Source organism: Delphinus delphis, chromosome 6 (assembly GCF_949987515.2).
Source record: "Delphinus delphis chromosome 6, mDelDel1.2, whole genome shotgun sequence".
Lineage (NCBI taxonomy): Eukaryota > Metazoa > Chordata > Mammalia > Artiodactyla > Delphinidae > Delphinus > Delphinus delphis.
Genome location: NC_082688.1, coordinates 99,154,667 through 99,181,883, shown reverse-complemented (window position 1 = coordinate 99,181,883; position 27,217 = coordinate 99,154,667). Strand labels below are relative to the sequence as shown.

General features: G+C 54.4%; 1 protein-coding gene across 2 annotated transcripts in view; it reads right to left on the bottom strand.

Moving 5' to 3' along the window:
• BMP1 (bone morphogenetic protein 1) overlaps positions 1 to 27,217 on the bottom strand; it is a 40,455-nt gene that overhangs the window by 7,261 nt on the left and 5,977 nt on the right. The window contains exons 2-16 of one of the 2 annotated variants that reach the window (XM_060015136.1): positions 25,509 to 25,622; positions 22,426 to 22,590; positions 22,119 to 22,236; positions 21,638 to 21,816; positions 20,788 to 20,893; positions 19,164 to 19,288; positions 18,541 to 18,656; positions 10,433 to 10,535; positions 8,848 to 8,964; positions 8,440 to 8,585; positions 8,143 to 8,338; positions 6,755 to 6,880; positions 5,818 to 5,978; positions 5,238 to 5,418; positions 1,291 to 1,416 (exon numbers count right to left, since the gene is read on the bottom strand). In XM_060015136.1, the coding sequence (XP_059871119.1) occupies positions 1,291 to 1,416; positions 5,238 to 5,418; positions 5,818 to 5,978; positions 6,755 to 6,880; positions 8,143 to 8,338; positions 8,440 to 8,585; positions 8,848 to 8,964; positions 10,433 to 10,535; positions 18,541 to 18,656; positions 19,164 to 19,288; positions 20,788 to 20,893; positions 21,638 to 21,816; positions 22,119 to 22,236; positions 22,426 to 22,590; positions 25,509 to 25,622 (2,079 nt within the window). Of the gene's footprint in view, positions 1 to 1,290; positions 1,417 to 1,884; positions 2,108 to 5,237; positions 5,419 to 5,817; positions 5,979 to 6,754; positions 6,881 to 8,142; positions 8,339 to 8,439; positions 8,586 to 8,847; positions 8,965 to 10,432; positions 10,536 to 18,540; positions 18,657 to 19,163; positions 19,289 to 20,787; positions 20,894 to 21,637; positions 21,817 to 22,118; positions 22,237 to 22,425; positions 22,591 to 25,508; positions 25,623 to 27,217 lie in introns of those variants that run through there. The other variant, XM_060015137.1, reaches the window with a different exon arrangement.

The window sequence follows — 27,217 nt, the reverse complement described above, 5'->3', positions numbered from 1 at the left end:
CAGGAAATACTGATTTGTTACTAGCCTAGCACTTGAGTAAGAAACGATGAGTTCTTCTAAAGTGAATCGGAGCTACGCACAGGCCATCTTCCCAGGAGGTTTACACCTGCTCCTGCTATCTTGTTGATGTCAATGCTGAGGGTTCTTTAGCAAAACCCTGTTTTTCATAGAGAGTACAGAGATGGCATACAGTTTAGACAACATCAGAAGAAGGTCTCCCCTAGCTAAAAGATACGGGGGCTCCGTGAGTCAGGTACTCTATATTTGGAGAGCCTGAAGCGATGGGGATGGAAGCCCTGGGACGTCCGTTGGGTGCTTCACCTCTGTTTATCCTAGTCGGCAGTTTATTTGCTGGTACTTTGGTTGTCCACCTAGTAATGGTGAGAAGAGGCATTTGCCAGGCACTGTGCTAAGTGCTCAAAGCAAGGGCTCTAAAGCGTAGGACCATCTCATGGGTGAGGCAATTGAAGCTCAGAGAACCGAAATGACTCACCCAACGGCACACAGACTCTCAGTGTCAGAGGCGAGTCTACATTGTGCTGCTGGGATAGTACATCCCCAGCAGGCACGGGCCACAGTGGAATCAGCAACTGGGAGCAGGCCAGGGTTGTATTGCATCCAGAGAGGTATCACGTGATATGGGCAATGACCTGAGAGCTGTTTCCAAGGATCTGCAGGGCTTCAATGTCAGGGAGGCAGCAGCCCTGTTCTGGGTGTCCCCAGGGGTCAGAGATGTGACCGATAACAGTGACATACGTGACTGCTTGCTATGAGGCAGGCGCTGCTCGGAGCACATCACAGCGCCCTGCCCCTAGGAGGAGGGTGCTGGTACCATCCAGGAGTCACTCGTGAGCAAACCCGGGTGCGGAGAAAGGAAGTCTGCTGCCCAAGGGCACGTGGCTGGCTAAGTGGTAGGGCTGGGAGCCTGGCACCAGAGTCTGTGCTCTTCACCACTGTCCCAGCTTGCGTCCCTGACAGCGGGAGGTCGGACAAAGAGAAAGACTTGGACATGGATTTTAAGGAGCACTAATTACCAGAACAGCCTAACAATGGGGCCTGGGGGCAGCCCCTCCTCTCCAGAAGTGTGTGTGGCTTGGATATTGCTGGGGGGGGGGGCGCGGGAGGGATGGGGAGGGTCCGTGCACTAGGCGGGAGGCAAAACGAGGTGACCTCAGAGGTCACTCAGCTTCTTGAGTCCAAAGAGAGGCCGGAGGAGATGGCAGCGCTGAGCCCTTCAGGCCCCAGGCCGTGGGGCAGGGGAAGGTGCCCGGGGGCTCTGGCAGCGCTTACCTTCCTTGCAGTCGTGCTTGTTGTCGTGGAGGACAAAGCCGCTGCGACACTGACACTCGTAGCTGCCGAAGGTGTTGACGCAGTCTTGCTGGCAGCCGCCGTTATCCTTGGAGCACTCGTCCTTGTCTGCAGGGGGAACAAGCAAGGGCAGACCGGTCTGTGCAGGGATGAGGGCTGCATCACCCCAGGGGAAGTGGGAGGACCGGCTGGGCGTCCACCTCACCCTCCCCCCGCCCCCCCACAGGCAGGGTGGGGAGCGGAGGTCAAGGCGATGGTGGGGGTCCAGGGCACTGCATCAAGCGGAGGTGGCTGAGGGGGGCCCAGCTGTGCGGAGAGAAAGGAGAAGTGGACGGAGGGAGGCTGGGGTCTGGAGCTGACCAGCATGGGAACCCTCTACCATTACCTGCTTACTGGACAGACGGACAAGTGGAAAAATAGACACACGGACAAGCAGACTGCAAGAGAAAGGAGCAGGACGCAGGGGTCCCTCTTTTACTTCACAACAGGAAATGTCACAGACACCATCAAAATGGGAGGGGCGGGAGGCAGGGAGAGTCCCCTGTCCACGTGAGCGGGGGCGGGGGCGAGGAGAGCACCAGTTCTGTCCGGCCGGAGGGAGCCGGGCCGGCATGGCAGAGCGGAGGTTGGGGTGGGCGGCAGCAGAGCCCCCAGCCCATTCCGTCCAAGGTGAGGTTCCTGAGTAACAAAGGGTCCGGGAGGCCAGGCGGGCCTCACTGGGGGGTCCGGTTTCTTTTCTGCACTCGGAATTTGAGCTGGTGGGGCCGTCCCCGGGGGGGCTGCAGAGCTGGCCTCTTTTCTGAAACGAGAGAGAGAAGGAGAAAAGGGACCAAGGGGTGCGGGTGGAGGGCGGGGGCCAGGGAGGGAGAGCAGTGAAAACCAGGCCGGGCTCCGAGGGGGGTCCACGGGCAGCACGGGGTTGGGGGGCAGCGGGACACACATGCAGGACGGCCATGTCCGGAGCAGCCAGGCCACGGAGGGCCAGCGGGTGGGAGGAGGCACAGCGACAGGGGACAGACGGGAGGAAGCCTGCGGCAGGGAGAAGGCCTTGGGGGTGGGAATGAGGCCCGCACGCTGGGGAAGGAGACGCAGAGTCTCTAGCAGAGGGGAGCAGTCCATGGGAAGGGGGCCTCATCCAGAGCTCGGCTCTCTCCTGGTGCTGCAACTACAGTGTGTTACAGACACAGACACACACTCACGCCAACACACCCACAGACATATTATCCCTCACCCTGTACCGTCGTCCCGACACGGCAGCACAGACACTGACCCACAGGTTGACACACACACACACACACACACACACACACACACACACGGACAGGATACACGTCAGCCCCTCACACACAGACACCACACTCACACACGGCAGCCATCGGCCACCTGCGTACACGTGCCAGGGATAGACGCTGCTGGCTCACTCCCTGTGCGTGAGGAAGCATGCACAGGCACACACAGGCACAGGTACAAACAGAGACACACGTGGATGCAGAGACCACGGACTCATCAACAGGCCACTGCGGACTCAGGAGGGCTCACAGGCGCAGCTGCTCCCATTCGGGCGGATCTGCACATGCGCTCTCCCGTGAACACAGAAACTGACACACAGAGGGACACGTGGTCACAGGCACGGGTACATCACACACACATATTCTCCAGTCTCTCCATGGTCATTTTGGGTACTGTGTGCCTGGAACGGAGGCAGGCATTCAGGGAAGGGGAGTGGACACACAGAGTTCCAGAGATGAGCCCCAAGGTAGAAAGATGCCTGCTGACATTCACATGGCCAGGCGGAGTCTGTGACAACGGCGGCCCTGTTCCGGGTCTCCCTTGGGAGAGGGGCCCAAGGGCTGGAGCACTGGCTCCCAGATGGCCCTGCTTCTCCAATTCACTCTCACGTGAGCCAGACCCCGTGGGACCCAAACAACCCAAGGTCAAGAGGTGGAGTCCCCAAGTCCTTCCCCAGGTCTCCTCAGTTAGAGCATCGTGAGGGACCCTGACAGAGGGCCCTGTGGAAGCTGCCTTTGCACAAGCCCTGTGAGAATGTGGGGTGATGGGCACCCTACAACCCATCCTGGGGTTTCACCGAGTAACTCACTGATGACTATGCTGGGAGCTTCAGGAGTTCCAGCTCACGGAATGAGCAAAGATCGTCCTGAAATTGACCCCCATGCCTTCCTCGTATTTGCACCCCCAAAACCGAGTACAGTGCCTGGCATACTGTAGGGGTAAAAGGAATACTTGCCCAATGAGCGAGTGAGTGGGTGAGTGAGTGCTGAGTGCGGTATTGAGCGCTGTGAGCCCTGAGAAAGGGCTGCTTTAGTGCCCGGGGAGGGGCTCTGCCATGGTCGGGGGCAGCCTCTCCTGGGAGCCAGGGATGCAGGTTGCAGAAGGGGCAGGAGCAGGGAGTGGACACGGGCTGGGACAAGGAGATGGCACTCACCCTCCAGTGCCCAATGCCCCGGAAGGTGGCTGGGGTCACACTGAAGGTCTTCAGGCTCTCTCTTCTTCTTGCCTTATGGTCTCCTCGCTGGGTGTCCCAAAAGTCCAAATAGCCCCCCTCCTGGGGGGTCAGAGGCAGATGCCCTGGACCCTGAGGGCTGAACCTTGATGCCCAGCGGTGAGGGTCCTCTGCAGGTTTCTTGTGAGAAGGGGCAGTGCAAGTGTGCGTGTGCAAGTGTGCGTGTGCAGGTGTGTGTGTGCATGTGTGTGCGCGCGCGTCTGTGCAGAGCTGAGGGTGGGCTGAGGGTAGCAGTGTCGGGCCAGGGCAGGGCAGTAACCGTGGGTGGAGAGCCCTGGGCTCTAGGTCTGACAGATGCGGTGCTGGTCTCCCTCCGCCCCGCCCCCCTACCAAGACTGGAGCAACAGAAGGGCAGGAAGAGACAAGAGTAAGCAGGTAATGGTTTCCCCAGGGCCGAGCCCATCCCTGAGTGGATGTTACGTCCCCTCAGCCCTCGGGTGAGCACCTCACACGGGTTCCAGGTGGGCCCAGGGAAGAGAGGGAGTCGCATTGCAAGGGTCTCAGCCAGCAGTGGGGCAGGGGCTGTGAGGCACTGTAAGCAGAGCGGGGTGGCTGGCAGTACCAAGCAGGGAACCAGTGCACAGGGGCAGTGCATGGCATCCAGCGGGGCAGGTGAGGGTGCAGGGCGGCCACATAGGGGGCTTGAGGATGCAGGACCCTGGGCAAAGGAGGGGAGAAGGAAGGCAGCGTGGACCCGCTCGGAGGTTTCTGGGCTTCCCGCCGCCCATGCCTGGTCCACCAGGCGTGCTGGGGATGAGGACCCCTGGGTTGCTCCCCGACAAACTGTCTGCTCCAGCCAGCCCATGGCCTCCTGTCTGCCCGGAGATGGGGCCCTTAAAGGGACTTGACCCCTAGCCTTACATGGGGCAGCTGTCAACAGACATGTGCTGGTTGGATCTGAGTCCCCCACCGTGGGCCTCGGGGGAGTGGGAAGGCTTTGGGGTTGAGGGAAGGGAGGCTCCTTATCACTTCTGAAGGCCCCGGCATGACCCCATTTGGTGTGTGCTGGTTCTGATTAAAGAGTCAACCGCTGCCGGATAACCTGCCCCACAGTCCAATGCAAACACCCTCCTCTTCTGCATGCGGCAGCCTCCGGCCTCACTGCACTCCCTGCTCCCAGGGCCTGACCTCCCTCGGGTCTTGGCTTGCGGCCCCTGAGGCCTGGAGCGCCCTCTCCCTTCCTTTCTGCAGGCCTATGTCCTGCCCGGCCTCAGGTCGGCTCCCATACAGCCTTGAGGGCTCAGGAATAGCGGGGTTCAGGCAGGGAGGGCTGTCCTGGTGGTGGAGGGCCAGTGGGGGGAGCAGGGGACAGACCCTGCTGCCCGGCACCAGAGGGGCTGCAGAGTACAGGGGCGCAGCGGCAGGAAGAAAGGGATGCGGGGCTCGGAGCTGGGGAGTCCGGGGTTACCTGAGAAGAAGTGGGCCTTGAAGCCCTTTTTGGAGACTGTGTTGTCGGACTTGAACTCCACACGCATGTTGTTGTACTGGGAGGTGATGACCTCGGGCTTCTCGGAGCCACAGAACTTGCCGTGCAGCTTGGAGTCGGCCGTGAGTCCGCTGCGCACCTCCACGAAGTCGTACTTGCACACCTGTGGGGCAGCGCAGCTCCAGGCCCACCTCCTCCAGGAAGCCTCTCCTGACCACCTGCGCCTGAGGAGGCTCCCTGTTCCGTGGGTCCTTTCGCCTTTAGTTACCTGCTTTGCCACCCCACCCCATCAGTTCCTCTTGTGCTCCCCACACAAGCCCCCAGCCCTGCCTCTCCCCACAGGCTTCTGGACTCCACGTCCTTCATTCCCATGTGCCACGTGCTCCCTGGCCTTCAAGGCCCTCCTCCCTGAGCCTCCCCTGCTTCCTCTGAACCCCCCCCCACACACACACTGCCTCTACATTCCTGGAGTATTTCTTTCGGAGGGTAGGAAGCAGGCACCAGGCTGAGCTCGCACGCCTCAGACCTCCCTGCGTCTCCTCAGCCCCAGGCGGGCACTTACATCATTGCCCTCGGTCTCGAAGAAGTCAAACTGCAGGGAGATGCGGTACTGGGTGGGCGCCACCAGCTGCCAGATGCAGTTTTTGTTAGGGGGGTACTCCTTGGGCCAGCCCGGGCTAGTGATGGAGCCATTGAGCTTGGTGAGGAATCCACCACAGGCAGCTGGGGGGACAAGGGAGGTGGCGTCACCCACCAGGAGTCCCGGCTCTAGAGAAGGGCATGGACACAGGCTGGGGTGCATGAAGGAGGAGGAGTGGGTTTGTGGGTTCCCCCAGCCTGGGGGGCTGGTGTGTGGTCTCTATGGGGAAGGAGGCAGGGGAGGGGGGGTGTCTTCAGAGTAGGAGGAGTTGTGTGGGCACTTCAATTTTCTCTGCGAGAGAACAGGCCAGGCGTCTGCTTAGAGGTGGGGGGTGGGGTGAGGGGCTCCAGAAAGGCAGTACCAGTGGGCAGGGGGTGCTGGGAGGGAGGCAGGGAGGACCAGGGGGCAGGGACTGGGAGGCACGGAGGGAGAGGGAGCTGCTCAGAGGTGAGTGGAGAGAAGCCCGGCAGCAAGATCAGGCTGAGATGGAGACAGCCAGAGAGCGTTTCACTACCTCCTGGGAACATTTATAATGAGAGGCTGGAACTCAGTGCCTGTCTAAGAACAGTGGTTTCCAAACTGTGGATCGTGACCTTCTGCTGGGTGATGAAATCAATCAAGATCAGCATTTAAAAAGAAGAACAAGAATGAAAACCAAACCAGAGTACATCACACCTGGTCACAGTGTGTTCCGGGGGATTGAAAGAGACAATGTATTCCTTACCCATGAGTAGTGACCAAAGTGCCAGGGAATCCTCATTTTTCTGGAAAGGGGTCTGTCCAAGGGCAGAAGAGACCCGGGCTGGAGGGTTTGGGGTGGGAGAGGGAACAGGGTCCTGGGCAGCCCGGGGGCACTTACCCTCGCAGCGGCGCTTGTCAGGGGCCAGCTCATACCCAGGGTCGCAGCTGCACTTGTAACTGCCCAGGGTGTTGAGACACCGCTGCTCACAGCCCCCGCGGTTGGGCCGAGAGCACTCGTCCACCTCTGCGGTCGTAAGGAAAGGGTGTCAGTGACTCCCAGTCCGGGGCCTGGGTCCCTCCTCCTGCCCTCTGCTTGGGAGTCAAGTCCAGGATCCCTCAGGCTGCTAGGACCACCCCCAGTCCCATTCCAGGGGGAGGAAGTCAGCTGTGACCTGCTCAGAACCCCACCCGGTCCCCAGGGGATCCTGTCTGTGACAACCCCAAAGGGACAGGCAGTTCCCTGAAGGAGGGGACAGGTGGACCCATGGAGCCTTCCTTCTGACCACACTGGCTGGGCTGGTGGCCACCACCATTCACTGGGCCCTCTCATGCGCCATCCCCGGCTGAGTACCATTCTTTCACCTCTGCTTCAATCCCTACATGAAGCCTGTGATGGAGGGGCTGTAACTGTGCCCAGATTACAGACGAGGAAATGAGGCTTGGGCAGAACACCCTCAATGCCCAGGGTCACGCCGATAAAACGTCCACGCTGCCTTGTCTCCTCCCTGAGCTCCTACGGTACTTTCTGCCTGCATATCTCACCAACATTCCTTCAGTACAAACTTTTGGCAACTCCTGAATTGTTATGTCAATTCTCTGTCGACCACCTACCATGTGTCAGCTACTTTTACCTACGTTTGTCATTTACTCAGTGAGGTATGTAGTTTTTCAGTGGGACCTTTTCTGCCCAGTTAGGCCATAAATTCAAGGGCAGGGCGCCAGGGTCTACGAATCCCTCACAGTGTGTTGAGTGAGTGAATGAGGAACGAATGAAGCCATGGTAGCACCATTCACAATAGCCAAGGTATCCATCCACGGATGAGACTAAAGGAAATGTGGTTCAGACACACAGTGGAATACTATTCAGCCCTAAAAAAGAAGGAAACTCTGCCATATGCGATAACACGGATGAACCTTCAGGACATTATTTTAAGTAAAATAAGCCAGTCCCCAAAAGTCAAATTCTGCATGATTCCACTCACATGAGGTATCTAAAATAGCCCAATTCATAAAACTGAAGAGTGGAATGATGGGTGCCCAGGGCTGGGGGAGGGGGGGTGAGTTATGAATCAGCGGGCATAAAGTTTCCGTCAAGCAAGGAGATCTGCACAGCACTGTGCCTTGGTCGGCAATACTGGTTTGTACACTTAGATGTGCTCCGAGTGTAGACCTCACGCTAAGTGTTCTTACTTCAATCAAATAAAATTTAAAAAATAAAAAGAAGGAACAAAGGAGGTGGGTTGGCCACAGGAGTGGGCCGGGGTAGGGGTGCGGGGAAGGAGGCACCTTTGAAAAAGTTGACGGCGAAGCCAGCTTTGTTAATGGACCCATCAGAGACGAACTTGAGCCAGAGGCGGCTGGACGTGCTCTTGATGTCGTCCGGCTTCTCATAGCCGCAGTAGCGCCCGATGAGGGTGCTGCTCTCGCTGTGTCCGTCGCGCACTTCCAGATAGTCATAGGCGCAGCTGTCATGGCGCTCAATCTGGGGGTCGGGGGCTCCGTCAGCAGGAGGAGGCCTGGCGGCCCAGACCCAAGCCCCGGAAGCCCGCAGGAGGTGGGCCGTCCTGGGGGTCTCTGACCCACCTCAAAGGACTGGAAGGTGAGGCCCACATGGAAGCCCTCGGACACCTGGATCCTCCAGATGCAGACTTTGCTGGGCCGGTAGTCGTCTGGGTAATTGGGCGACTGGATGTGGCCGTTGTCCTTTTTCACATCTCCCCCACAGATGGCTTTGGGGACAGGGGACGAGTTGGGAAAAAGAGGATGTCGGTCAGAATGCTCTGCAATGTTCGAGAGCCCCTCTACCCCCTCTTCTAGCCCTGCCCACCCACATTCCCAGCTTCCCAGTGCCCCTAGCCCTGGCCAGTCCCAGTGGGATCTCTACTTCCTCCTTCACGGGCCCTCGGCCTTGCCTCTGGGGTGCCAGGAGGGAGTGGTTCTAGGGTGCCCAGGGACCCCACCTCTGACTCCCCCGTCCCCCTGCCTCGGTACCTTCATAGACCGCAAAGAAGCCTTTCCCGACCCAGTTGCTGCTGCTGCGGAATTCAACCCAGAGGCGGCTGTCGGTGGAGACAATGGGCTCCGGGAGTTTGCCCCCGCAGAAGCGGCCTGGACAGACGGCGTGGACAGGGGGCAGTGAGGCCCAAAGCAAGGCCCTCTCCCTTCCCGCACCAGGGCTGCACCTCCAGGAAGCCCTCCCCACCTCTCTGAGGGGCTCAGGGGCTCTGGCCCTGGTCTGCACTTGACACACATTCAAGTTGGCCTGCATCTGGTCCAAGGTCCAGTTTGGCCTTGAAGGGCCAGAGTCCACTCTAGAAGATTTCCTGCCCTTGAGGGAAAGGATAGGAGTCTGTTTCTGGGAGGAACGGTGACTCCTCACCTTAGCCAACAGTATCTGTGTTTTATTTACTTTTTAAAAAGAGCATTATCATCACTACTTATCCTTTCTTATTTGCTCTCCATGCAAACAAGTAATAACCAAAAACAAGCAACAGTTTTCTTTTGCTCAAATGCAGGGGATGCCATGGGACCCCAAATAAATCCCAGAATCCGGGGACTGGGTGAGAAAATGTCCTCTTTGAAACAAAACCCGACAAGAATCCACATAAGTGGACGAGGCTGGCCATCTGTGGAATTCTTTGTAGTCAAGAATTGACTAGGGCTGATGTGTGTGTTCGTAATAATATGGGTGTTTCCCAACTTACAGCAATGGACAGAGGCTGCTGGCCTAGGAATGTAAGTTATGAAAAAGAAACTGCAAAAAAAAAAAGAAAGAAACAGCAATCTTGGAAATGCTAACTCTTCTGTAGCAAGAAGTGTCGTAATGACAGCTGCTTTGGGTGACTAATAAGAAATATTCGAACATCAGAAACTGGGGGAAAAAAGAGATGGTGAGCGAGGATTCGTCAGCCTGCTTCAGGCAGAGGCTGGGCTGTGAGACAAAGTTCTAACGCCAATGAGCGGTCCTGAGCTACTTAGGCTCACATCCAGATCGAAGAAGAATTCATGTAGCTCCTCAGGCTCTAACTCTGTGTCCATTACAGCATCTTCTGTCCTGTGGTTCTGACCCATCCATCCCCCACTTACCCACTCCCCTACCCCCGAGACAAGGCACCCTGTGCAAACAGGTTTGGGCGACCGTGCCAGGAATGTAGGTCTCTGTGGTGCACCAGGCTGCACTGTGGGCACCCTCAGGCCACATCTCGCAGACAGAAAACAGAGCCTCTGAAATTGCCCAGATGAGGAAGAGAGCCTGGAGCTGAGAGGACAGGCCTGTCCATCTCCCTCTGTCACCCTGTGTGATTGCCTACACCTATACACCGACAGCCACCCTCTGAGGGAGGCCTGGAAGCCCATACTGAGGACCTTGAGGTCCAGACTGGGGAAGAGACTTGCCCAAAGTCACACATTTAGTGATGAAGCTGCAGCACTGACTATACCAGGACCCCTGGTTCCCATGCTAGGGTGCTGCCCGTAGCCAAGTGCTAGTGTTGGGGGGAGGATGCACAGCGTGTCATGTGAGTAGTTCTAAGAAGGACGCAGCTGTGGAGGAGGTAAGGCGGGGCTGTGCCGGTACCTCGGAGGGGCGCCTTCCTCCAGAAGCCGTCTCGGACCTCCACGTAGTCGTACCAGCACAGGCGGCTGCGGTACAGGTCCATGGACGTGAAGTTCAGGATGATCTGGGGAAATGGGGGAGGAAGAAGGTGACACCGCTGCCCACACATCGCCCGCCGGTCTCGCCCACCAGCCCCATGACCGCTGCCTGCCTCGTGAGGCTGTTTGCCATGGGTTATAAATAGTTAAGTGTTCCAGAAAGGAGCTCCTGGCACAGAAGTGTCCCTCGTCCACAGCCATCTGCCAGTTCTAGTCAGCATTCTTCCCAGATACCCCAAGTCAGGCCTCACTTAAAATGCACAGCCGCGTTGAAAGTATGTTTGAGACCTGGGGTCTCATTTTACTGATCTCCTTAGTAAGGAGCCGTTGCTTAGGGTTAAACAAACCCAGCTCTCTTCATGGTCAACTTAAATGATATAAATTACAGCATCTTTAGAGGGAAGAGGTCTCCTTGGTGAGAGGAAGGGCCCAGGGAGGCATGTGGGACTGGGGGCAGGGGGCGGTCTGAACGGGAATGAAGGGTCCAGAGAGGACGAGCAGAGGGAAGAAGGCCTGAGTTACCCATCATCGCGCATTTACTGAGTGCTGGTTCTAGGCAGGGCTCGTGCTAACCGCTGAAGGGAGTATCAGGTCTGCATGCCTCCCAAGAATGGGTTTAAGACACTCAACTATACTTCAGTTAAAAAAAAACAAAGGGCTTCCCTGGTGGCGCAGTGGTTAAGAATCTGCCTGCCAATGCAGGGGACACGGGTTCGAGCCCTCATCCGGGAAGATCCCACATGCCGCAGAGCAACTAAGCCCGTGCGCCACAACTACTCAGCCTGAGCTCTACAGCCCACGAGCCACAATTACTGAACCTGTGTGCCGCAACTACTGAAACCCACGCGCCTAGAGCCCGTGTTCCACAACAAGAGAAGCCACCGCAACGAGAAGCCCGCACACCTCAACAAAGAGGCGCCCCCGCTCGCCACAACTAGAGAAAGCCTGCACGCAGCAACAAAGACCTGACGCAGCCAAAAATAAATAAATAATAAAAGAAAAAGAAAAAAAGATACGTCCCTGTCAAGGAGCTTAGGACTTAGAAGAATAAGACATATGCATGAAAAGACCACCTAGTGAAAAACTCAGATTCCAGTCATACGAGCCTGGGTTTGAATCTTGCCTCTGCATAAAATGGTGCATAAAATGAGGAAAGAGCATCTCACCCTAACACAGCAATACATAGGTACAGATACTGCCCTAAGGACCTCCTTCACATAAACTTATTTCAGCCCTTGAACTCGTCAAACGTTCACCTAATACTGGAGGAACGTTTGATACCTCGGTAAGTACCAAGTCTCCCCAGCAGGGGGGCATATGAACAGGTAGAGAAGCACCCTTACTAGGAGGGAAACTGCTTCCTTAGTAGTTTCCGGAGTGAGCCCTGAAGCCTGCTGTATGTTCAGAGTCCAACAAGCAGGGACTCCAGAGAATGGCACCCCCATCTGCGAGGAGTGTGCAGTGGGCATGAGAAGGCCCAAGGGGCCCACCTGTTAGGTGCTAGCTGGGTTCCCCGCTGGAGAAGGGGACAAGGGTGTCCATCTCCCCTGTGGCTCACTGCAGTGTTAGAGGCAGACAGAGTAGAGGCCAGAATGAAAACCACTGGTCAAGGAAGAGCTCCCGGCTCATGGTCACTTTAGCACCGACCCCGTCAGAATTCTTGGTGTTTTCTTTTTTTTTTAATTTTACTTTTTTATTTTATTTTATTTATTTATTTTTGGTTGCATTGGGTCTTTGTTGCTGCGCGCGGGCTTTCTCTAGTTGCGGCGAGCGGGGCCTACTCTTTTTTGTGGTGCTTGGGCTTCTCGTTGCGGTGACTTCTCTTGTTGCGGAGCACGGGCTCTAGGCGTGCGGGCTTCAGTAGCTGTGGCACATGGGCTCAGTAGTTGTGGCTCGTGGGCTCTAGAGCACAGCTCAGTAGTTGTGGCACACGGGCTTAGTTGCTCTGCGGCATGTGGGATCTTCCTGGAGCAGGGCTCAAACCCATGTCCCCTGCATTGGCAGGTGGATTCTTAACCACTGCGCCACCAGGGAAGTTCCTTCTTGGTGTTTTCAATATCCACCTGCACTATCCTTGCCATTTCCTGACCTTCGCATTCCCTAACCTCCTCTCTCACCCTCTCTCTGCCCCTTCTCAGCCAGCACATCATGCCCTGGACCTTGTTATCATCCATAATGTCAAATCCAAGGACCCCACTCTACATCCATGTGCCCCAATCTTTCCTTGCTCACTCCCTCTGTACACAGAGCTCAACGATCCTTCCAGTTCACTGCAACCTTCAATCTACTGAGCCTGTTGTACTTTCACCCCCGTGTACTTACATTTCTTCTGACCTAGCTTGGAACCCATGGTCCAATCTTTCATATTTTCTTTTGATTCACACATGAGTTTAAATATGTTTGTGTTTGGGGGAGCTTTCATTAATTTTGTTACTCTGAGATGTAATCGAGTGAGATCACGTTTTGAAAAGTGCACTACAGGGGACTTCCCTGGTGGCGCAGTGGTTAAGAATCCGCCTGCCAATGCAGGGGACACAGGTTCGATCCCTGGTCTGGGAAGATCCCACATGCTGTGGAGCAACTAAGCCCGCGTACCACAACTACTGAGCCTGAGTGCTGCAACTACTGAAGCCTGTGCGCCTAGAACCTATGCTCTGCAACAAGGGAAGCCACCGTAATGAGAAACCCGCACACTGCAAGGAAGAGTAGCCCCCGCTCGTCGCAACTAGCAAAAGCCCACGTGCAGCACCAGAGACCCAACACAGCCAAAAGATAAATAAAAATTAAAAAAACACGAAAAGTACACTATATTACTTCTTTTTTGTTTTTTGGCCACGCCGCATGGCTTACAGGATCTCAGTTCCCCAACCAGGGACTGAACCTGGGCCTCGGCACTGAAAGCCCGGAATCCTAACCACTAGGCTGCCAGGGAGCCCTCGAAAACTGCACTATATTACTCTCGATGATTAATCATCATTGGGAGTATTATTATTATTATTATAAAAATACAAGTCCTGGCATTTTGAAAAACTGAAGTTGAAAATCTGTTCTAACTCTTGCTATAGAGCCAGTGTCTTATGACCCAATATTTTACCTTTTTAGAAAAGACCACATATGACCACAGAGGAAGTTTAATTCACTATGGAATCCTCGGTGCATGGCACATAATAGTTGTTTAATAAATATTTCTTGAATAGAATTTTGCTTTTTGGAATCTATTCTAATATACTTGCCCAAGTGTATAAAGATTTAAGTTTCAAGGTATTTATTTTGGTAGTAATGAAAGCTTGGCAAAACTTAAATCGGCATCCATCAGGAGACCTGAGGGGATGATTAAATAATTAAATTAAGGGCAGTCAAGATGACGGGATGCCAAGCAACCACGAAAGTGACTGAGGTAGATCTATATGTGCTGACGTGGAACGATGACTGTGATTTATTGTTGAGTGAAAGGCAAGTTACAGAAGGCCACCCCACCCCCACACCCCCACACTAGAAGGGTCTGGAAGGACATCCCAAGTGTTACCAATGCTTAGTTGTCTCTGTGGAGTGGGATCTGGAGGACGATCAAGGGGAGAAAATTCACTTTTTACCGTACGCATTCCTATATTGCTCAAAATGTTTACAACATGCATCTGTTATCTTTATATCTAGCAAACAACAAAAATATCTTTCGAAGAGCTGCTGGGCGGAAGAAGGAATGCAGAGGGCCGAGTGAGGGCTCCCTGACTCCTAAACTTACACCCTTAACCCCTACTCCACGTGGCCTCCTTGGGCCTGCCAATCCGTTTCACTCAGCAAGCAGCCCTGAGAACGGCAGCCACTTTCCCTCCCTCCCCGGAAACAACTGTGACTCTGTCCAGGGGGGATGGATTCAGGCCTCTGAAGAAGAAACCGTGCCCAGCCGGCAGAGCCCCACGGGGCTCACCCAAGACCTGCCACAGGCAGGAGGAAGCAGAGGCCACCTCACGTGGAAGGAACAGACCTGGGCGAGCAGTCAGGGGCATCCTACAGGGAGGCGCAGCCACGGCTATACTGAGACCGGAGGTGTCTAATTAAGAGTTGTAACAACTTCTGTCGTGTGGAAACAGCTGTGCGCTGGTGGCAGGGGCACTGCCCTTTGCCAAGAAAAACTGGGCCAGCTCTGCCACTTCCTGGCTGGTGACTTTGTGCCTCGCTGTCTCTGTCCGAAAAATGGAGGTGACCATAACGACTCCGCTGGGGAGTCGGGGGTAAATGAGATACGGGTACAGAGTCCCCAGGTGCACCCTGCGTGTGGGAAGTATTCCTCATGCTTCTTGGGTGCTCTCAGGGAGGAGCTGGGAGAACACGCCAACCCGGGGGGACCTGTTGTCTGGCTTACAGTCACATCTTAGGCCTCATTTAACTCCTCTGGGCCTCTGTTTCCTTATCTGTAAGATGGTAACGGTAATAGTACCAGCCTCATAGGACTTAGGGGAATTAAACTAATACATGTAAAATTTATGACCTTGTCTGACACGGGTACCAATACATACGTGTCACACATCCATACGACAGTGTATGCCACTTGATAAACACTAATTTCACTCCTGGAGTTGAATTTGCTTAGATAGTTTGATATTGGGTTCACAGGACGGTCCGGATCAGAATGCAGGAAATAGAGGGAGGCAAATGAGGTACCCGGGGAAGCTGACCAGGGCTCACTCATTTCACAGATCAGGACCGGAGAATGATACTAGCAGCTAACATTGATTGAATTCCCGCTATGTTCCAGGCAGTGCCCTAAGCACTTAACGTACATGAATTTGCTTAATCCTCGTATCAACCCCATGAGGGAGGTACTATCACCAGGCTCATTTTACAAATGGGGAAACAAAGGCACAGAGAGGGTAAGCAACTTCCCCAAGATCATACATCCAGTAAAGAGCACAGCTGGGAGTCAAACCCAGGCACTCTGGATCTTAAACTTATACCCTTAACCTCCATTCCGTGTGGCCTCCCCAGGCCTACCGATCAATTTTGCCCAACGGCTGTGCAAAGAATGAGCATCAACTTTCCCTCCATGCTCAGAGCTCTACGCCCTTTGGTGCCTGAGAAGAGGGACTTAAGGGAGGACCCAGCCCAGGCCTTGCAGAGGAGGGATGGGAGGGGTCGTCTCTGCCCAGCTGGGGGATGGGAGGAGGCAGAATTTGGGTTGGACCTTGATGGGAATGAGGGTGGATACGGCCAAATCCAAAAGCATTTTAAGTTCTTATCTTCCTGGCTCCTCTGCAACATTTGACTATGGTCTCCTCCTGAAACCGCTTTCCTGCTAATAAAGGAGTTCCCTTCGTTGCTTGGGAAACACTGTAAATCCCCTTCAGGGCAGTTGCTAATTACGTGCAGTGTAAAGACTTGAGGATCCTCCAAGAAGTCCTCCAAAGTGGCTCTTTCTCGTTTGACATCCCTACGACTCGCACATTGTACGAGATAAGTTTTACATATCACTTGCATGTCTGGCAATAAGCTGAGAACTGGGAGGCAAGTGAAAAACAACCTCTCAGGAGCCAAACAGATGTCAAAGTCCATCCGCTAACACACGTGGATTTATTTAAGGTTTACTGTTGAAAGAGTAGACTTTGGAGTCAGATAGTCCTAGAACTGAATGCTGGTTCCACCATCGTTACCTGAGCAAACCTGGCCAGACCTACTCCTGCACTTTAAGCCTCAATTCCCTCCACTCTCCAGTAGGGATGACAGTACCTACGTCATGAAACGGTTGTGAGGAATAATGAGATCATGCACGTAAGATGCCAATACTTTGGCACATAATTGGTAAGTGACAAAAAGTGGCCATGCCAACTTGATGGTACCATCCTCTTCTGCCTCCCCAGCCTTTAAATGTTTCTGTCCCCCAGGGTTCCATCTTTGGTTCAGTTACAACTCTACAATTTCAACCAGGACCATGGGTGGGTTTTACTTTTTGCATTTCTACAATCATGCATTGGTTAATCTGGAATTTTTATCCGTAGCCCACTTCTCTCCCTGGAGCTCCGGGCAGGTCTCTGAAAAAGGATGGGGAGTCTTGTGGGAGCTATGAAGGGAGCAGGTCCCAGGCACAGAGAGGCTCCTAAGGCAAGGCCGTGTGCTCTCTAGAGACTAGGGCCAGCCCATGCCAGCCCGCAAAGCAAGGAAAGAAGAGGGTCCTGACCAAGTTGCCATATGCCTGCCAACTGAGCAAACCTCCTGAATGGGAAAGAGAGTGATGCTCTACCCTCCTCTGTGCTCCGTGGGGCCGCGAACTGTCTCGTGCACCTGTCCATCCCCAGGGCTGGGCCCAGCACTGGGCACCTCGTGGCCACACAAGTTGCCGAAGGGCACTTAGTTGTTGGAATGGGACAAGGCTTTGGAATTCACACGGTATTTCAATCACAGACTTTTATGTCATAATCCAGGATCTATGAGATCTTGGGCAAGTTACTTTTTCCAAGTTTGTTTTCTCATATACAAAATGAGGCTAACATTAGCACCCAGCCTATAACGTTGTGCTAAAAGACATGACACAGAGATTTAACACATGCCTGGCCAATCATATGCTCAATGATCATTAGTTGTTATTATTATTATTGTTATCTGCGGTGAGATTTCCAAAGGCTGGAAACCCTCAGCAGAGGAATGAAGGAAACCAGGGCAAGGTCACTACAAGACAGTGAAAAGGATGCAATTTTTAACTTAGATTCAGAACAAGAACAAAGAAGGGGTGGGTTCACTTTTGAGGGAAGCTGCTAGAAAGTTAACCAAGGGAGATAGGGAATTACTCCGCTCTCAATAAAAGTCTGTCGTAAGGGAGGATGATCTTCAAATTATAAAAAAATAAAAGCAGCATCGTTTGGAAAGGAAACAGAAGCTCAATAATACAGAAGGAGAGTCAGCGAGCGCCTCTTTAAATTGGCTTTTGCCTCTAGACTCAAAAATGACATCAGAGGACATTCAAATAACTTGCAGATGTGAGCAGTGTCTGTAATCTTGAGAACTCAGAACAAAATCTTTCCCAGTTTTCAAAAGGGGTTTGTATGCATGTGTGCATGCACATGCGTGTGTTGGGAAGGGGGTGTAGAGTGAATTCTGGGAATTGCAAACCACTGAGTTCAGTGGTGATCCCCAACTAAACAGATGGTCTATGACCATTTAGAAAAGAAACACTTGACTACTTTTGGGTTCACTTGAAACAAGGTACATCAGACAAATCTCACTTCTTTTTTAAAAGGGGATTTACCAACTGGTGAAACAGTGGATTTGTTTTGGTAAGGCAATTCATCCATGTATTCGGCATTTATTAATCACTTCCTGTGCCAGAGACATAAAGACGACAAAGGTCTGGTCTCAGAAGCGGCTCATATGGTGGTTGGTCAATAAGGTGGTGACCGGTGGCTGGCTGGTAATGACATTTAGCATAGTCATAGCCAGTGGAATAGCTTTGCCCAAAGCCTGCAGATTACTGGGTCGATGTCAATTCAGAGGGAGATCTTAGATCTGCTTTAATTCATGTCCTGTTCAAGATTTTGATCGAAGGCCAGGTTCGGAACACCCAGAAGACATGCTTATCAAATGAGCTCATGGCAGAGTGAGGACGGCTACCTGCCGGATGGTGGAATTCTGATTCAAAATGATCTTGAGAGCTGTTGGAATGAGCAATGCAACCGGTAATAAAATCTAACCCAGCTCAAGGTTGCACTAGGACATTAAGAACCAAGTTCCAATCAAGGGAAATAAAGCCTTAAAGCTGACTCTTGGGAGCAATAAAAATATGAAGGACATGGAAGGTCCAGGGGTGGGTGAGAGGTCCAGACTCCACATGAAAAGCCTGCGAATGGATCTGAGAAGCACTTAGAAAAATGTCTGGCGCGTAGTAAATGCTATTCACAAGTTAGCATTTATATACAACTACTAGAAGCCTCTCCTCATCCTGCAGGGTGAATGAGTTTACCTTCCCCAGGTAGGTCACTCACAGCCACATGGACTAAGCTCTCCTACTCAGGGGTCCTGGCAGAGGAGAGGATGCTCAGTTACCTTCTCCCCAGGTGTGACTGAGATGCGCCATACGCAGTGCATGTGGGCGGAGTAGCCGTTGGGGTACTCGGGGGAGGAGAAGTTGCCCGTGCTATCTTGTAGGGTCTCTCCGCAAGCTGTCGAGGAAAGGAAATGACTGGGTTGCTGGCTGCAGGTGCCCAATCCCCCCAACTTTCTGGCTTCCCTGCCCTGAGCCCTGGCATCCTTTGGGGGAGAGGAGAGAGTCTGGGATGGCCCCGTCCCCCTAAGATCCATCCCTTCTCCTTTCCGTTCTACCTAGTGCTGCAGGATGCCCTGCTGTCAAGGCAACATGGGTTCCAGAGTTAAGGTCAAGCTCCTTCGGAGGGCCTCACTCCCTCTCACTCACTGAGAATCGCTCTGCGCCCCCCATTTTCTGCTCCCACTGTCCCTCACTCTCACCCTCAGAAGATGGGTGGCTCAGCATCTCCCCACCTGATCCAAGCCCCAGTTTGGGTCTGTAACTTGAACACTCCCCCTCCCTGGGTGCCCCCTCCCCCGACGCCAGACAGCCTCAGCCTTTTCTAAGTCTCACAGCCTCAACCTTCTTGGCCCCAGGGCCTGCCCTCCACCCCACCCTGGCCTGTCCCCACCCCTGCCCCGACCTGGGCACTTGTAGAGCTTGCGGGCCTGGGCAATGTCCCCCTTGCTGAGCCGGGTCCTCTGGCCGATGGGAGGCTTCACCCCATTCACCTCGTACTTGGGAACGATGGTGTCCAGGAAGATGCCCCTGAGGAGGAGAAGACCAGCCTGGGTGAGAGTCTGACGGGAAGGAGGGTGGCTGGCATGCGTGCACCGAAGGTCACGACCCCGCAAGAGCCCAGACATTCCTCAGCAGGGTCAGGGATGGGTGGAGACATCTCACCCTGTCATTACACTGCCCTCTGACCACCAGCCACCCTGCTCCGTGGCAGCCATACCACAGGGCCTGGGGGAGCCCAGGAACACTTTGGGAGGTCGGGGACATGGACCTAGGAGGCCCTGGGGACACACCGGTGCTCCGGCTCAGTCTGGCCCAACTCCCAGCCCCGGGAGAGCTCCAGACCCCTCGTCAGTCATGTCTCAGCCCTGCCCGGCCCTGCTTCTGAGGCCCCCTGTGCTGATTCAGCCCTGACTACACCTCTCCCAGGACTACCCAGGGCCAACACTTCGTCCTGCTGGCACGGGCTACTCCTGATGGGACCTGGGACAAGGCCAAAGGGCAGGCTCCACCGTGGCCAGACCAGACCCCAGGGACAGCCCCGCTAGCTCCTGATCCATCAGTGTCCCCTGTCCCCTCAGTTCCTGCCTGCTAGGTCCTGGATGTTTCCATCTGGGAGGAGCAGAAGGAAGGGGCAGCAGGCATCCCTCCACCTCCCCAGGGCCCCTGACTCACACCCAGCTGGGTAGAACTCAGCAGGAGGCGGGGTGGGATGTGGTGGGAAATGTACAGGGGGTGGTCTGTGGGTGTGGTGGGTGGGATGACCTCACCACCCTTCCTTGGTCTCTGTTCCCTCAGGTCTGGAGGCAGGAAGAGTGGGTCTAGAAGGAGCATCTGAGGAGAGGGGGAGGGCCAGGGTCTGGGAGAGCAGAGACAGAGCATGAGGACAGAGCCAGGCAGGGGAAAGGCCAGGAGGGGGTGCGAGTTAGGGTGCTGGGGGGAGGCAGAGGAGGAGGAGGGGCTGTTTCCCACACTCTGCTAAGGAGAAGCTGGGACGGGGAGGCCGGGCCACTACCTCTGGGGGCTCTGGCTGTGATTTCTGGGAACCTAGGCCCAGGATAAAGAGTAGGTGTATACGTGCTGGTGAGCTGGGGAGCAGGGCTGGTCCAGGACAGAAGCCAGACTTTGTGCCAGTCAGCCAATTACGCAAAGGTAGACCCATCAGAGAGACACGCCCCCTTTGGCTGAGGGTTGAGGGAAAAGCTCAGCTCCTTCGGGCGGATACGGTTCCGGGGCCACAGCACACCACGCGGCTGCACGGCAGCTGGGTTTCAGCCTCCCGGGCCAGGTGTGCCCAGTACTAGGTGAAGAACCCAGGCTCTGTGAGTCCCGGCCCTGCCATGCACCCACCGTGGAAGAGGACAGCAGGGCAGGCAGCACCCACGGGTCCTCTGCTCGGGGGCCGCAGCCACCCAGAGGCCCACCCTTGTCCTCGCCAACGACCCCAGCAGGGCAGGCTAGTGCAAAGCGGGAGGCCTACGGAGGGCAGGGCTGGGCTGCCCCAGAAGAGGCTGGGCCCCATCTCTCACCTGGAGAATGTGTTCCGGGCATAGTGCATGATACTGTCAAAATCATAGGTCTCCCCCAGGGATTCCACCTCCTGGACCTCCATCTTCAGGAAGTTATACTCCTGCCCTGCGAAGACCAGGAAAAGGGTGTGGGGAGGTGGGAGCGGGCGGGTCTGTGAGGGATGCAGTGCTACCTTTTCGGGTGGGGAATGGGGTCCTCCCTGCACTTGAGAGGTGCCCCCCTACCTGAGGGTCTAGGCAGCTGCCAGGGGAAGCCTGGGGGAGGGGCGGGTCTCTAGAAGAGTCTGTCCAGCAGGGGGGTGGGTGGGGTTGAGGACTTGCTGGAGGGAAGGCTCAAGGGAAGATGGGAAGGAGGTGCCCATTTCTAGAACCACAGGGAGATGAGAGCAGTGAAGAGTGGAGGAGGCCTGGGGAGAAAGGGAGGAAGCAGGAAGGGAGGGAAGAAAGAGCACGGTGGGGAGAAAGGAGAGAGGAAAAAACCCTTGGAGGACAGCATAGGCCAAGAGCAGTAGACTGGGTAAAAGTGAAGAGAAAGGCTGAGGCAGCATGGGAGATGGGCCGACCCCTTCCCACCTGCACCCCTAAAGGCCAGGGGGGTTCTGGCTGCTCCAGACAGCTGCTGTGTGCAGGACCTGGACCTCTCCTGGCTCCCCATCTGACAACTGATTTGCAGTCCCTGAGCTGCTACTGACCCGGAGGAGATGCTGCAGGGGAAGGGTCTGGACCCCAGGCAGGGCTGTGACTACCCAGCTGGCTGGGACTACAATGCTGAGTTGACCAAAGGCGATGGCTTGAGGGAGCAGCTCCCACCCTGACCAGGAGCCCTGGAGGGGCAGGTAGAGGAGCGTACCTGGCTGGATGTTCTCGCGCACGATGGAGACGTGGCGGTCTCGGTCAGGCCGCGTGTGTTCGTGCCAGAAGCCGATGACATGACCCAGTTCATGGACCACGATGCCGAACTTGTCACAGTTCTTGCCGATGGAGATGGCCTGGGGGCCCCCACCACGGCGGCCCACGTAGGAGCAGCACCTGGAGGGCGGGGCCAGCTCAGGGGGGCGGTCCCGAGCTGGGGGAGTGCATCCACTCAGGGGTCGGGTGTGGCTGCCAGGGGGGCCAGGGAGCGGAGGGGTTGGGGAGGGACCCGAGTGCGGGATGCCCGGACTGTGTGCTGGGGCCTGAGCCACATCCGGGGCAGCTCCTGGGGAGATGCCCCATGGCAGGAGGGGACAGATGACGCAGGGCCGTGCCCAGATGGGACAGCTGCAGTGCTCAGGACAGAACATGGGTTGGGGCGATGGCCGAGGGTACAGTGCCCAGGGGCCCCTGCTCACCCGCAGGGTCGATAGGTGAACACGATATAGCTGTCCTCGTCTGTGCGCTCCAGGAAGGTGACACAGGTGTGCTTCTCCCAGTGCCTCATGGCCTGCCGGAAGACTGCCCTCTGGCTGCCTGCCAGGACAAGGGAGGCCAGGCTGTCACAGTTGTCCGGGTGGGCCCACTTCCACCCATTGCTAAAGAGTCAGCCATTCATTGGACAGACAGGCAGAAGGTACCACTCACACCATCATGCACGACAGGGCTGTCCTGAGGCCAGGCCACGGTGCAGGCTGCTCCCCACACGCCCGACATCATGCTCACCAGTGAAGTTCCCTCCAATGACAAAGGGGATGACCCCATCGGGCCACACGCGCTCTGGTCTAGACGTTGCTGCCCTCCGGCTCCGGGACCTGCTTCTCCATCTCCCGTGACTTTTCCTCTGTGGCTGCCCACTAGTGCTCTGACAGCTGAGGGTGGAAGAGTTTCCTGAAATTGAAAGAAGAAGGCATTTGGTAGCAAGGGAATGAAGAGCAAGAGAAAGCAAATTACAACCGACCCTCATTATCTAGGGATTCCGTATTTGCCCACTCAGTAAAAGTTCTTTGTAACCCCCAAATCAATACCCTCAGCTCTTTCACGGTCACTTGCTGTCATGCACAGAGCAGTGAAGAATTTCAGTCACCCACAGGCATGATCCCAGCTGAGCCTGAACAAGGCGACAGGCTGCCTTCTTGTTGCAGCTTATACTGTAAATATCTTCTTCACAATCTATTTAGTGCAACATTTTTTGCATTTTGTGCTTTTTCTCGGTGAGTTTGCTGTTTAAAATGAGCCTCCCCTTGCCCCCCTGTGGTGCTGAAGGGCTGTCTAGTGTTCCCAAGTGCAAGAGGGCTGGGATGTACCTTATGGAGAAAATACCTGGGTTAGAGAAGCTTTGTTCAGGCATGAGTTACAGCGCTGTTGGCCATGAGTTCAACGTTAGTGAATCAATGCTATATTAATTAAGGTGTCTTTAAATAGAAACACACATAAGACTGGGTTACGTATTAATGAGTTGATGAAAATGTGACCAGAGGCTTGCAGGAACCTAACCCTGTATTTCTCCTAGGAGTAACGGCTCAGAATTTGCTAATTCAGTGTTCGCAGTGACTTTATGGAATGACTGTAAGGTTATTCTATAACTCTATTCATAACTACCATGAACAGAGAGAACTGACTGTCAGTGAAAAAGAGAACAGCGGTGTACTCGTTTCCCCAGACCTGCAGGGGACCTGAGACTAGGAAACAGTCCCGTCTCAGCCAATAAACCTTCATATTTATGGAGCATACAGAACTTGATGTCCTCTTTAAGTATTCCCAAGTACACGTCCTCATTTGACACAGTAGCTCTCTGGATGGACTGGGCAAGTGTCGCTATCTACATTTGACAGATGAGGAAACTAAAGCCCAAGATTTGTGCAAAGTCAGATGGTGGGTTAGTGGCAAGTCCACGTTATCCAAATCTCCATTCTACTTTCCTCTTGTCCCATGTCTACTCGTCCCCACTAAGGTCAAGTAAGCCTTGTTAGTTACCAGGCTACCAGGTCACCCTCCAATGCCAGCTGCTCTCTGGGGTAGTTTGACCTTTACTCCATGGCCTGCCCATGCCAGGATCCTCCCTCCTGCCAGACAGGACAACTGCCTGGCACCACCAGAGTGTGCCCAGAACAGGGGCCAGGTGAGAATCCCCCACTTGGGCAATGGGAGGGTTACCTGTGAGCAGGACCACATTCCAGAGCGGTGAGAAGGCTGAACAGAACCAAGACAGCCCAGGCCCTCAACCCTCCCATTCCCTCACACATGCACAAGTGCCAGGCTCGCTGCGGGGGGCGGGGGGGGTGTACTTGGACCCACCCTTGACCTTGAAGAGCTTTGAGTCCAGCTGGGGAGACAGACTTATAAACAAATCATTGCAGTGTGGTGCGACTTGTGAGATGCTAACAGTGTAAGCCCAGAGGAAAGAGCACAGCGAATGGTGGCATGGTCAGGACTTGGGGATGAGATCAGGGAAGATTTCACAAGAGAAGCTCTTGAGATGGGCTTTAAAGGATGCGTAGAGTTTTGCAAAGCGGGAGCAGGAGAGGAAGCCAGGAGGGACTGTGATGTGCAGCGAAGAGCCTGGGATTTGGAGTGAGAAGGCTTGGGCTCCTGTCCCAGTTTTGCCACTGACTAGCTTTGGGACCTTAAGCATGTCACATTACCTCTGTGACTCTTAGTTTCCGTACAGATGGTCTCTGACTTCGGATGGTTCTACTTACAACGTTTTGATAGTACAGAAGTGATAACACACTCAGTAGAAACCGTACTTCGAATTTTGCATTTCCTGGGTTAGCGATAGGCAGTGTGATCCTCTCTTGAGATGCTGGGCAGTGGCAGTGAGCCGCAGCTCCCTGCCAGCCACACCATCACGACGGGAAACAGCCCATACGCTCACAACCATTCTGTACCCAGACCACCATTCTGTTCTTCGCTTTCGGGACAGTATTCAATAATTACGTGAGGGATTCATCCTTTTATTATAAAATGGGCTTTGTGTCAGAAGATTTTGCCCAACAGTAGGCTAGTGTTAAGTGTTCTGAGCACCTTTAAGATACCCTGGGCTGAGCTACGATGTTCAGTAGATTAGGTGTATTAAATGTATTTTTGACTTAAGATATTTTCAGCTTATGATGGTTTTATCAGGATGTAACACCATCACAAGTTGAGGAAGATCTGTGTCTGTAAAGTGGGAGTTGTCCTGACCTACCTGTGAAGGTGATCGGGGACAGTCAAGTTAGACAATGCTTTTGAAAGTACTTTGTAAACTGTAAGCAAAAAACAAAGTGGGTGGGGGCTTCCCTGGTGGCGCAGTGGTTGAGAATCTGCCTGCCAATGCAGGGGACACGGGTTCGAGCCCTGGTCTGGGAAGATCCCACAAGCCGTGGAGCAACTAGGTCCGTGAGCCACAACTACTGAGCCTGCGCGTCTGGAGCCTGTGCTCCGCAACAAGAGAGGCTGCAACAGTGAGAGGCCCGCGCACTGCGATGAAGAGTGGCCTCCGCTTGCCGCAACTAGAGAAAGCCCTCGCACGGAAACAAAGACCCAACACAGCCAAAAATAAATTAATTAATTAATTAATTAAAAAAAAAAAGATTCTTAAATAAAAATAAAAACAATGTGGGTGCTTAGCTTCTGGGTATGTCTACACTTGCCACTGCTCTGGGGAAGGGATAAAGATATCCCAAGGGAAGACAAGCCCTTATGCTGGGTTGAAGCTCATGGCCTCTGTCCTGGGAGGACCTGGCTGGGAACAAGGAGGTTCCCTGTTTTTCCAATTCTGGAACCCATTTCTGGGACAGAGAGGGGCCAGCCCGTACTGGGTGTACCTGCAGCTTTGATGGAAGACCTGCTGGTGGCACGCTGTCTGAGATCCGCAGCCTGCTGCACCTGGAAGGCCCTCAAGTCCTCCTCATCAAGGGCGATGTCCCCAAGGAAGGCAGCTGGAGAGAGAAGAGGCCGGGGCGAGTCAGTCCCCCCTTACCCAGCACTGAAAGCCCAGCCCTGTGGGCACAGCCCCTGGCCCCAGCAACTGTCATCCTCAAGTGCCTTCTGACGAAGGGGAAGGGACATGGGGGCTTTGAGGATCTCTAGGGAGACTCATGATCATTTTTCAGTTGGAATCTCAGCAAAGCGGATGCCCACCCCCACCAGACTGTTAGCTACCGAAAGCCACAGTCGTGTCATTTATTCCATCATTCTTTAGCAAATGCTTAGTAAGCACCTACTGTGGGCCGGCGCTACTCCAGTGATTAGCAAGACAGAAGAGGTCCCTGCTCGCAGGAAACTGACCTTCAAAGAAACACAAGTAAACAAATACGGAGCTCGAGAATTCCAGGAAGGGATGGGTGCTACCAAGAAAATAAAAGGGGATGAGAGGACAGAGTGTCTACTTCGGGGGCCCATAACCTTAGCTTTGTGCTGAGCGTTTGGAATTCACTTAACAAATGCCATTTCAATTACACTGAGGGGAGCTTATACTGAGGAGAGCCAGGACACCCGATGGGCTTGGAGGAAAAGGTTTAATAGTTCTCAAGTGATTCATATTCTGAGTCTCAGAGTCCCCTCTCTGGAGGAAGAAAGGCCTGGGGGAAAAGAACTCCGCTAACGGGACATTTTGATTTCTGGAGCTGGGGGGGTGAGGTTTCCAGAGGGATGGGTTAAACAGTCTATCTGCGTTTTGAGAAACAGAGGCCCTGGAGCTGAGCGCTTTGGAAGGAGCTCAGATGCAAGCTTCATGCTGGGCTGCTGTGGGGGAGGTGAGAGGCTGGGCTGGAGGTGGAGCAGAGAGCAGCCTCCCCCCAGCTCCACCCACAGTGACATCTGCTTCTCATCCCAAGAGCTACACAGGCCTGGTGGGCAGCGTTACACAAATTGTTTTAACCTTGAAGCCTTGCACACAGGTTTCTCCTCCCCAGATGGCCCATTGGGTGGACAGACAGACAGACACACACACACACACACACACACACACACACACACACATACACACACACACCCCTACTCATCAACACAGAATCAGACACATGGGCCAGTGTTCCTCCAGACACACGGTGACATCCACAGCCATGCTATAAAAGTCACAGAGACAACCCTGCACGCACAAGCAGCACCATACCACCCCTTCTGGTGGGAGGCACTCAATAACGTTCGTTCAAGTGAAGGATCACGGCGATATGCTTTGGGCTTGCAAACACGTGCCCCAGACACACACTCTTCCATAGATGTGACCTGGAGCTGGATGGGCAGAATGCGGGAGTGACTTTAGCAGTTATCTAGGCCAACTTTCCATTTTACAGATGTGGAAACTGAAGCCCAGAAGGGCAATGATTTAACTGAGACCACGTTGCTAGTCGCTACAAAGGCTGGATTTATAACTCACGCCTCCTGATTCCCGGTCCAGTGCTCACTGCACTGAAGTTCATCATCTTGCAGAACCCATATTCTAAATACTCACTCAGACACACACATCCACCAGAAAATACACACATCACAGACAGTCCTAAAACACACATGCAGAAGCTCCAACACACACAAA